Source organism: Anarrhichthys ocellatus, unplaced genomic scaffold (genome assembly GCF_004355925.1).
Source record: "Anarrhichthys ocellatus isolate YVR2014 unplaced genomic scaffold, GSC_Weel_1.0 scaffold40, whole genome shotgun sequence".
Classification (NCBI taxonomy): domain Eukaryota; kingdom Metazoa; phylum Chordata; class Actinopteri; order Perciformes; family Anarhichadidae; genus Anarrhichthys; species Anarrhichthys ocellatus.
In genome coordinates, this window is record NW_022280070.1 from 4123479 (window position 1) to 4135641 (window position 12163).

The 12163-nt window shown below is 41.9% G+C and overlaps 1 protein-coding gene across 12 annotated transcripts in view; it reads left to right on the plus strand.

The window, feature by feature from the left end:
• The window catches only part of LOC116394724 (brain-specific angiogenesis inhibitor 1-associated protein 2-like), a 47573-nt gene that overhangs the window by 25013 nt on the left and 10397 nt on the right, over positions 1-12163 (plus strand). For all 12 annotated transcript variants that reach the window (XM_031868001.1, XM_031868008.1, XM_031868003.1 and 9 more), the window contains exons 4-7: positions 1678-1739; positions 2625-2696; positions 5286-5423; positions 11282-11434. In XM_031868001.1, coding sequence (XP_031723861.1) covers positions 1678-1739; positions 2625-2696; positions 5286-5423; positions 11282-11434 — 425 coding nt within the window. The remainder of the gene's footprint in view (positions 1-1677; positions 1740-2624; positions 2697-5285; positions 5424-11281; positions 11435-12163) is intronic.

Below are 12163 nucleotides of genomic sequence, written 5' to 3' on the forward strand. Positions count from 1 at the left end.
TGTATATATATGTGTATATATATGTGTATATATATGTGTATATATATATGAATATATATATGAATATATATATGTATATATATATATGAATATATATATGTATATATATATATGAATGAGAGAGATAGCATGTTATAAACCATTTATTACATGTTTATACACTACTTATAAATAAAGTGTTGGCAACACAAATGAAGATTCAACTTTTTTTCCAGAACATGGATTATGTATTGTATTTGTTTGGCCCTCCCCTATAGTCTAACGCTCCAACCTGCTTCACTGTCTGTCTGTAGCTATTTGCCTTGTACGTGTGCTGTCTGTTGTGATGGAGACCGCTCCAAAGCCCTTTGGTGAAGACCAAAGTTTTTACTGAAACCCCTTCAGCACATGTTCTGGTTTCACTTATTTATCATTTTGTTATCGGTTGAGATGTACTCTTACAGGTCCACTTTCAAAAGAGGACACAGCAGGGGGAGTGCGAGATTTAAAAATCTGATGTGCACTCTAAGTGTTGCACTTCAGTATGCAGCACCTACTCCGTCACAAATGTCCAGTACTTACTTCTCTGTACACGGCATCCCTTTCTGCAGTAAGACAGTGATAAATAGCATTTTACCACAGTTCAGTCATGTCCTCGATAGGGCTTCACTTTTGCCAAAATGTGATGGATCTTTATAAACTGCAATTTAAATGCTATTGCTTTCCTGATAAATGCGATTTTTATAAATGATACCATAACATGACCTGTCACAGCTTTATTGATATCTTCATCGCAGACCTCTTATTGAGCTCTACTTACTTCTCATTAAATGTCCACAGTAATTTACATATAATGGTAGAATGTTTCTTTAATGATCAATACAAGCTATTATTAATGCTAGCTGACACCACAGGTTTTCACCAGGCAATAACCCATTATGTAATATGTCAGAAAGAGCTAAAGCTAAGGGGCTTTGGACCTTTTGGTCATGGAAATGTACGTGTGTCTCATTTCTCTGTACATGCAGATCTCACTCTGTCTCTTATATGTATATGTGTCTGTCGCTCAATTTAGCTCTTTGTTTTCCTTTTCCTGACAATGCACTGCATATTCAGAAGAGGCAGCCTGTAGGTATATGAAAATGAAACACTCTCACTAGCTGCATGACCCTCCTTATCTCTCCTCTTTTGGTCATTTCCTTTTTGTGTGGAGACTTTTAACCTTTCTTTGAGGCGTTTTATATTTTGTTTTTGTTTTTTTTGTTCAGGTATAACATCACAATGCCTGATGAGATTAATCAAAGAAAGAAAGGCAAAATGTTTGAGCTCCACAAGACATCAGCACTTACACGCTTGAAGAACCAGAATTTAATTTTAAGCATTTTGTCTCCCCCATTTTTCGTACTTGTTATCGTTTCATGTCTGTTTTCTGTTACCTTGTACCGAAAAAAACAAACTTCCATCATGTTCTCCGTTGTCCCAGTAACCAGTCACGTGTCCTGTATGTTTGAGTATCTCGTATTGCTGCATGAGCTTTGCACGCTGGGGTCTCTCTCTTTCTCTCTCTTGCTTTTCTTGTTTCCTCCTTTTTTCCACCTCTAGCTACTTCTCTCCTCCCCTTGTTTCTCTGCTCTAGGAATGCTTGTGCTGTTGAGTGTTGTTCACGTGTTCCCTGTCTCCCTCTTTCTCTCTGTGCAGGGGATGTGCTGTTCCAGATGGCTGAGGTCCACAGACAGATCCAAGTGCAGCTAGAGGAGATGGTTGGTATTCTGAGCTCAAAGGGTTTGTAGCTGTGTGGTTCAACATCGCGCGGTCTCTATGAGACCCTGGCAGTGCAGAAGGTCTCACAGTGTAATATTTTAACAATAGCTGTTGTCCCTGAGCTGTCGAAGCCCCTGCGGGCCCGAACATGGATACAGGATAATTAAATGAACATGAACTCGTATTGAATGAACAGACATGCTGAGTTCATATAAATCCAGGCTGCTAATACTGGAGGTGGCTGGGGAAGTGGAGTGAGTTAATTGAGCAGTATGGCATTCTGGGTAATACACTCGTGTAATGAGTTATCCGCAGCTCGTCAATAGTAAGTTCATTAGTTTGTGTTCAGTATAGAGGAAGGCCTGGGCATAGGTGATCATCATGTGGATGCCCTGGAGCTTGAGCCAGCTGCTCTTTTATGTCTACATCTGCCGCTATGCCTTTACTAACCGTCCTTATGCATTATGCCAATCCGAGTTGGAAATATGTAAATGTAAACTGTTACTTAAGATAACGGATGTTATCATTAACAGTTCTGAATGTCAGCAGAGCAAAGATTGAACACTTTTATTCTGATATGGTAGCCGCCGGGTCTTCGGGCAGGTCAGTTTACAATCTAGTGACTAAACATTGTGTCAGATAGCACTGAATCAGTGACAGTGACAGTGATGTGCAAGCTGAGAGAGGCTTCACAGGCCAGGACTTTGTTGATAAAACATTTATTCAGTGACTGAGTCAATGAGGATAACACATTTATTTTAATAACATATTTGTCTATTGCATACAACTCCATGTGGACAACTTTGTTGCTGACCTTGGTATCCACATGCAGCCTTCATGATTCATTTCATTTCATTTAACTGTTTTTTTGCTCCCCCCCCCAGTTGAAATCCTTCCACAACGAGCTGCTCTCTGAGCTGGAGAAGAAGGTGGACCTGGATTCCCGTTATCTGACTGTGAGTATCTGATCGTTCTCCTGGAGCCCCGAGAACAGCCTCAATCCAATAAGTGCATATTTTATCTCATTGTTAGTGTTTTATATTACGTTACATCAGATCTGTTTAGGCCTGATTTGACCTAAGTGATAACCGAGATGGAGGTGAAGTTGTGTTTTTAGCATCGGGATCAAAGTCTGTCTCCAAGCCCATTAGAGAACGTGTGTGTTTAAAGATATGATTTGGAAAAACATTTCACGTCTGCTCACTCATCAAGGGTCGACTGATTATAATAAACCCCTCCTGGAGTGCGAGTGTGTGTGCGTGCATGTGTGTGTAAGCAGTGTGGAGCTGGTCTACATGAGATATCTTTAGAATGAGTGGGTTGCAGCCTGAGTGTATAGCAGCACTGCTGCGTTGTTGTTTTGGGGGATGGGATAACATCGCCATTATTGTATTATTGTACTGTTGGAAGAACCACGTTACGAGCTGCTTCGGCTAACAGGCACTGACTCACTTACACACACAACTTAATATGATATTGCTCCGAAAATTGAATGGGGGGGAAAAAAGGCTTGTTTGTAGACTTCTGGCCTTAAAGAGGGCTCATCAGTAACATCTGAGCTCAAAATGACAACATCGAAGTGTTTTGATTTTTGTTTGTATTTATTTCGATCTATCTTCAAGTAATCTTGGACTCCATACACACATGGGAAAAGATATGGAAATGTTTCATGCTTCTTTCAGTAGTTCTGATGCATCGACTATTTTAGACATCGCTATCATGATGTATCCCTGAGGTTTTAACATCCATTACTTTTAATGAATTTCCTACAGCTCTGCTGTGGTGATAATAGCAGTCATTTTGCTTCAGACTTTGTGAATTAATCATCTGAAATCTCGACTTCAAAAAGACTCGAAGGAGAGCTCGCTGTTGTGCGTGTGCGTGCTTGTGCGTGTGTGTGTGTGCGTGTGTGTGTGTGCGTGCGTGTGCGTGCGTGTGCATGCGTGTGCCGTTCCCAGCGGTGAATCTCCCTTTGTTCTCCGTCTCATTTTGTCTTGTCACGCGTAATGACTTACGCGGGGTTTTACGACACCGAGGTCAGCATTTGGGCATTCAGTAAACCTAAAATGCAGAAAAAACCAGCACATAGATTTCCAATGAAGAAGAATATTTCTGGCAGATGAGCTGCAAGAGACGAGGGTCAGATTCTCAAAGTTTACCAAAGTTCATCTGCTGTCCACTCTGTTACTAACCAGATTTAATCACCAATAATCTCTCTGCAGTAGTAGCCAGTGATTGTGGCGCTGTAAACAAAAGTCAACAAGCTTTTGATTTGTTAATTGGAAAGAACATTCCAGCTCAAATGAGGCGGATGCTATGGGTATATTATCTTGTTTACCCAATTTCACCCTGCATACCTTTCACAATACCCGATTGTGTCTTCCCTAACCATCACCACACTGTGTGATCTATGCGAGGGGGGTTTTCCCACTGAGGAGCCCATATTGGTTGTACTGCTTGACCTCAAACACCAGGAGAGACTGAAAGGATGAATCGTTTATTGCTATTGGGTTTCAAAGACGACACCAGTGCAAAAGCACGTTTTTTTTTTTGGTTTTTTTTTGTCCCATTTTGAAATGTTGAGCAAATTAATATTTCTGAGAATCTCCTGACCTGGAAAATGAATCAACAGCAGATAAATTTAACTTCTAAATGTAATTTTTGTTATTTATTATTGTGACGTCACTATTTGTTGAGAGGTTCCCAGCTCAGCTCAGACCCACAGAGCTAATGCCACCCAGTGCCTGTGTCATACTGCGAGTCCTGCAGTGACAACAACTGCTTCGTTTCAGCCCAAAGGGTACCTAGAGGATACCTACGTCCTCGGTGTCTTTCAGTACAATGTTGCATGAGCTCTCCTCAGCCAATGTTGCCTCGTACAGGAACCACATAAGCTTTGTCACACCAGACCCAGTTACTATAGCAACAGAGCTGGTTCAGCTGGGAAACAAAGTTGTTATTCTCAATAAATAAATAATTAAACAAGCAAATCAAAAAGCTCTGGTTGTAAAAGGACTAGGCCAATCGTTTTGCTACAAATCACACATTAGGTTTGGCTTTGCAGGCTGCCATTGATTTCTATTCTTTTCACCACCCTTAGACTTGAGATGTGCCGGAGATGGGTAATCACTGACGTGGACGTTTTTTTAAGAGACACAATCGAGTGCTTTGTTGTTGTAAAATCAAACCTGGGAAAAAAAAAAAATACAAATAAGCGAGCATGGCTGTGGTAAAGAATCTTCTGAATGTGCTTGTTTCTTTAGATTAAAAAGGAAAATCGCACAGAAATAATGTATCATCCATGAAAATGAAGGTGAAATTACTGTGAGATGATTTTCATACTGTAGTGAAATGAGTTGTTGAATCCAGTGGCTTGTTTTGTCAGGTAAGAATTCGTCTAAAATCTTTTTAGAAATAGGTCGGTAGTAACGTTGCACATTTGTTCATACGACACACCCCCCCGCCCCCCCTTTGGTCACCCAGGCTTTTTTTTGATTTGTGGTCTTGATTTTGTGTTGTTGCTCTGCCTTGTCTTCCCCACGTAGGCTGCCCTGAAGAAATACCAGGTGGAACACAAGAGCAAAGGGGAAAGTCTGGAGAAGTGCCAGGCCGAGCTGAAGAAGCTGCGCAGAAAGAGCCAGGGCAGCAAGAACCCCTCCAAGTACGGAGAGAAGGAGATGCAGGTGAGCCTCGGGAGTAAACGAGTAGGAAGAAGATGTCTCATTACCATCATTATGGGCTGCACAATTCAGGATTACGTTTCTTCCATCGTGAAGGGCTACTTTAAAGCACAAAAAATGTGTTCAATATTAACATTCAAGCCAGTTTGTAGCCCTGCTGTACTTTTAGCAGAGTTTGCATGCATGTGGGTGACTGTTGGATTGTATTTGTATGAGTCTTGGAGGAAAATAATGACTTTATTCTTCATAAAGTAAAGAGAATTCACTAAACAGCCAGGATGGGGGAGGAGGCAGTGGCGACGAGGTGCCCTGAGTGGGAAGACAAATAGTGGAGGTTTGATTATGAATTGTGCCCTCACCAATTTTTCGCACATAGACACAAACGTTAAAAAGATAAGCTTCACTAAATGATGTACTGAAGGCTGCATTTACTTAAGCCAATGTGTTTCTTTCTGCACATGACTTTGATCAGGGTTTTAACAGAATGATTAAAAGCACAGCTTGTATATATACACCACGAAATAGCCTACGCAGTTATCCTCTGAGGATTTACCTCAAGCACAGACATTTAAAGATAAAAGCTTAAAGCAGAGCCGTATTATTTACTAAGATTATGAAATATTGCCATTTTATAGTTGGTTTTTGTTCTTACACTGTATATAAGAAGAAACATGTTTGGTGTTATTTATTATATAGCATCCTGCTGTAACTTTTCATTTTTGTTTCAAAATGAAGTCAGAATGTGGACACGTCATGTGAAACATATCATGCTGCTGAACTATGAATATGTACATTTAAACAGAAAGCTTTAAAATGTCTTATTTTGGTAAAGGCGGTTAGGTGACGTGGCGTGCTTGTGTACCTGCTACAGTACATCTGGATAAAAATGCTCAAACATTTGTATTAAAGAAAACATTCTTTGCAACAGCTTTGGTCTTCAGTATCAGATGGCCGACGACCATCACACCTTGTAAAAATGTATATATATCAAACTGAAGCAATCGCACGATTCACTGACGGAACAAAGCAGTGTTTGTTTTGGGCGTCATCATTCGTGTTGTTATTTCCATCGCAAAGCAGCCTCCGACAGAGCAGCTCGGATGAAACTAATTTTGATGAATTGGAATGAACCCTCAGTGTTAGACATAACTTAATTAGTTACCCGTCACAATTACTTTTCCGTCACTTGAGTGGCGAGGTAGTGTTCTTCCTCCACATAGACACACGCATACCACCTCTTTATTAACCCTAAAGCCTTCACTGTGGTGTTGTTTACAAGTCATTTGTTGGTTAAATCCTGTAACCTGTTGCTGTCAAACTGAGAAAATGGGGACAGAGTGACAGAGGTTCATTCACCAGGATATCACTAGAAGCTGGAAGTCTGACTGCCTGGAGAGGTGGAAACAAAAATCTCTAACAGGTTGAGGCTTGCAGGGGTAATAGCTGAGCCGCTATTGTCTCGTCGTGTTGTGTGGCCGCCCATGACGGATAATGAACAATAGCTGGACTAGAAACATGATTCTACAAACACGTATGGCTACAATGTTTTATAGAGGCGGGTATGAAAACGTTGCTCTTCCCATGTTGTAGAATAAAGCACCTCCTCTGCCCGGGGCTGAGTTTTCACAGTCACACAGACAACCATCTTTCCTTTCTTGTCTGGGATGGTATGACAGTGCTGGTCGCTGTGACTGCTGTGTCACATTGAGTTTGTTCCACTGTGTCAGGAATGCCATGAGGAGACGCTGCATGAAAGGTCAAAGCGTGCAGCAGTCCAGCTTTGCATTGAGCTGTGGGCTGGGGACGGGAAAGGGTGTTTGAGTGTACTAAGCCAGTAAATGTCAGTTGAGAATGGCAAGTTGTTACATGTTCGCGTACTGCCTCGTGTGTTGGATACGTAGGCCTCTGTTAGGTTAGATGGAGCACAGTTTGACGAACAGAAACGGGAATGGAGGCTTATAGAGTTCATAATCTTCATTAAACCCCAGAATACAAATATTTAGTAAGTAAAATTGGCATTTTTTAGAGCCTAATGAGTAGTGATGCTAATTTAGAGTTGGTCTCAAGGGGTTCTGAAATACTACAGAGGCATTAGAAATAAAACGGTTCATCCCCTGAGGACTATGAATGTGCTTAGCCATTACTTTTCTTATCATTAATATCTTGTGTGCAATATTTAAAATGTATCCTAACCATGGTACAAAAAAAGTGTGGCAATCTGCCCAATGGACTTTGATATGTTATTTGTTCTAACTTGAAGTTTGGCCGGATGGTGACGACAGACAAAAGGTCAGGGGTTCACTGAAAATGTTAGTGACGCCATGTTTCGTCGCCATTAGTGCGTACTCTATGATACTGTATCTTGCTGTAGATCAAAGTAGATGTGGCGGCAGGCGGCCACTACCGCAGCACAATTCCCAACAATTTAAACTTGATGCATATTGGACATAGTGTGACTCTACTACTCTATTACTGCGTCTCTATGACTGATCAATTGGGCCCATCTGCACAGAGGAGCACGCTCATCAGGCTCTGGACTCATAACGTCAGTTAGCAGACAAAAAGGAAAATCAATCTCCTTGATCCACTTTCAGCCTGCTCCCTTCCACTGATCATATCACGGCTGTAGGCGTGTGAGAGAGAAGTCAACTGGTTTGTGCCAGAGTCCCCCGGGGAGGATGACACACACACACACACACACACACACACACACAGAGGGAGAGAGCCCTGCACTCTTTCAAGATGCTTCACAATTGCATCCACCTAAGAAGGCTTCGATGGTGACCAACGTCCAAGACTATTTAGTTCAATTTCTGCGTACAGGGATGGGTACTTTCAGGCAATAATGAGGCAGTTGAGAAAGTAAATGTTGCTGTGCCAAGATCAACATTTCCTCATCCTCCTCCTCGTCCTCCTCCGCCACATCTTTGTTATTCTAGCAGATGAGAGGCACAAAAGTCTTCTTTCATATCTCCTCTCTTTTCATTAAAAAGTAAAGTATGTCTGAGCAAAGTCTGGCAGCGGCCACAGATGGCGGCCGCATTGCATTGATTGCTCTCTCTCTCGCGCGCTCTTCGCTGTTGTCTCTCCCACTTCTCTGTCTGTCTCTTTGTCTGTCCGTTTGTCCTCCCTTCCCTGTTCTCTCCTGTCTTCAGACACTTCCACTGTTCCATCACATCAATGGGTAAAGACCCTGCCAAAATGCTAATCAGCTCATTATGTAGTTCAGTGGAGTGGAATAAAGTAGCAGTAGAAAGGGGGTTTCATCTAGATAAACTCCTTTGCGCCACATAGGCTGTTAATAAGAGCTCAGACAGAGACGGGGAGACGGAGTTCAGGATTAAGGATGAATGTCTCGAGATGTTCGATAAACTCCGGGTTTCTTCAGCTCGGTGTCATAAAATTGAAAAGGGATTCCATCCTGGAATCGTGGATTCACACGGATGGAGAAAAAGGTGCGCTGGTGTCGTGCAGGTGCAGTGGATGAGTACTGACCAACACACCCAGCAGATTTAAAGTAGTACTGTAGGTGTAGGTGCTTACTGTTGTGCGCCCTGGACAAAACAATTATTTTGACTCCAACTGTGCAGGAAAAATGCTTTTGAATCCCCGCAGGAAGGAAAATGAGTATCAAAGGTGTTGACTTTGTGAATCGTCTGTATGCTTCACTTTTGGAGGGGTGTGAAACCCTCCCCGTGTCAGTGATTGTAATTACTGGAAGCTGTGTTAGTGTTCAGTGCAGCAGGAGTGCACACTGCATATCTTGTCAGGATTTCGTCCTGAATATGTCAGTATAAGGGGGGAGGCAGCAATGCTGATCTCTTAAAAGCCTGCATGTGAGAACTGCATTGACGTGTTGCAGGTTTCATTTATATTCATAACCTTTGCAAAACAAGTTATTCCAGCTATGATGTAACCTGAGGTTGCTCAGCTATAATACTGGCTGCTGTCTGCCTGGGCCCTTCCCCACTGCAGTCGTTGTCTTGGGTTACTTTGGTGACCTTTTTGAATGGTTTGAGAATCGGGCCATGTGGATCTGACAAGTCCTTTTAGCTTGTTGAGGTGATGCTCAGCCCTTTAACTGGAGGCTGTGCCTGTAAAGAACGAAAGCAACTGACTGAACCAGTTTCAAAGCACTTAATTTGAGCTTAAGGTGTACAGAAAGAACAGAATAAGGTCAGGCTGTTCTCAGGAGAAAAATGCGTTTCATCCCCGTCTTGCTTGATTTGACAACTTGGCTCTGTGGATTTGTGTAGTAAGGGTTTAGGTGGATTTCTACCACCGCTAGTGCAAAAGGCCGTTCCTAAAAAATGTAAGCATCATTTATGCACCGAAGATATTCCTCCACACATGGGCTCCCAATGAACTAACTTGTTGCTTTTGGCAGTGGGGAAGTAGTGTGCTCTGGTGGTTACTAAATGAGATGCATCTACACTGTGCGGTGGCACCACAGGATCTTACGTGTAGCTGCAGGAAACGACTCCAACTTAACAAACTTCTTTTATTGTTGTTTTATTGTTGTGAAATATGATGAAAAAATGTTCTACAATGTATTCTAGTGCTTTGAGAATACCGAACCTGAGGAATTATGACAATTCTTCTCTTTTACGGCTAAGACTGAAATGACAAAAGTAACTTGAGACGGTGTTTGTCTCTGTACCATTTCCTAATATGAAAGGGTATTGGACTCATGTGTCAGCAAACAAGGTAGCCATTTTTATCATTGGAAGCATTCAGAACAAAGTGTAATTGGTGATTACCCGTGACACGCCAGCTTGATTTGTAAACCAAAATAAACGCATTTATATGTGTATTTGTTTCCAGTTGTGTAAAAGTAAACCTTTACCCCACAGCAAACTTCAGTGAATGTCCCAAAGAAAAGGTCAAATCATTACAACTAAATATAACCCTCTCATCTGTCAGCACTACTCAGCAGATGTTACAGGATTAAAGCCATGGATGTCGGCCTACTTCTAGACTACAGTATCGAAAACGTTCAGCTACCAACATGCAAACTGCTTTCTGTCAATAGGGTGCCTGACATGTGTATGCACACACTCTCATACAAACCTAAATGCCACTTCCTCCTCAAAATATGGCTGCCTGTATCTTCTCATCACCCCCATCTTGTATGTGTGTGTTGTCGGAGTACTCTCTGAGACATTTCCCATTTTTTTTTTTTTTAGAGAGCTCATGTTAAGACGAACCGTCCGCTTCCGGTCTCCTTCTCTTTCTGTCTCTGTTACTCACTCTTAAACAATTATTAACACGCTGGCTATTTGTTATTGTCTTGACACGTAAAATCGATAAGTGGATTTTTGTGAGCAATTCCACCTCCACACTGCGGGATCTTCAGTCATAATTGCCTTGCCTCGGCAGCACTCAGGAGGGAAAATCTGGCCTGAGAAAGTTACAGAGTAAGGCTCTTTCCTTGCAGAACTATTACCTCCAAGGTGCACTTACACCCTAATTGCTCCAGTGAGACTCTGCGGTGATTGGCAGTAGAAGACTGAGCTGGACTGAGCAGCTCTAAGTGTGAATGGGTGTAATTGTGTGAATGTGAAGAAGGGTGTTATTTAAAAAAAAAAAAAAAAAGGAGTACTTAGATAGCTGCTTTGACCCTTTCCTTGTCAGACCTTCTGTCCATTTGGCATAATGCTGTGAAAGGACCTGCAGTGCACTGGTAGCCAAAAACTTCTTTTTCACTGTCTCAGGTGTAAAACCTATACAAAGATAATGATTAGGCATGTGAAACAAAAGAAAATGTGGACATCTTTTGATTCAAAAACTGGCATGGTGTGATTCTTTTGATTCTTATGTCCCATGTGTCATTGTGTTTGCCCCCCCCCCCCCCCCCCCAGTTTGTGGAGACCATCAGCAGTAAGCAGACTGAGCTGGACACCTTCATCGCAGAGGGATTCAAGACAGCCTTGTCTGAGGAGCGTCGCAGGTACTGCTTCCTGGTGGACCGCCAGTGTGCCGTGGCCAAGAACAGCAGCGCCTACCATGGCAAGGTAAGTGTCAAACGACCAACAATAAGAGGGTTTTTTTTTTTGGTTTTTTTTACGATCAAAGAAAGATGCGGAGAGACATGAACGCCATGGAATTAGAATAGATAATTATGTATTTCAGTCATGGCTAATGTTCTCAAGAAGACAGCTGTTTAAGTCAATGCTGCCACTTTCAGTATTTCTATGTCTATGGCTAGATATAATTAAAAAATACCTAAATGTTTTGCTTTAGAGTGTTTCACTCGCAATCTCCGCCAATCTGCTTCAGCAGGACTGTGTGGGTGTGTTTTGATCACATTTGATTGATTGTGATGACAACACAAGCAAGCAACCCCTCAACTGTTATCGGATGGAAATGTTGCTCAACTCTGATTGGTGCACAGAAATGACATCACATTTTTCCCACCTGAGCCTCGCCAGCTCATAATTATCGTAGGAAATCTCCCATTCGAAATAAGCAAACATGAATCCTTGAATAATTCATTCTATCATCAAGTATATGTTTGCAGTAACTAATAGTCTAACTTGTTTTCCCAATGTCACCGTAGCTTTCAATACTTTTCCCTCAACTAATGAGCAACACAGTTTCTCTCTATGTCCAAAAAGGGATGTGTGCAGAGCTTGTTAGGTCAATTTTATAAAATGAATTTTCCTTTCTGCTGTTGTGTTGATTCTAGCCAGCTACTCCCTGTCTGTCATCTGTGTTTTATTTGAAACTCACCTGCTGCAAAC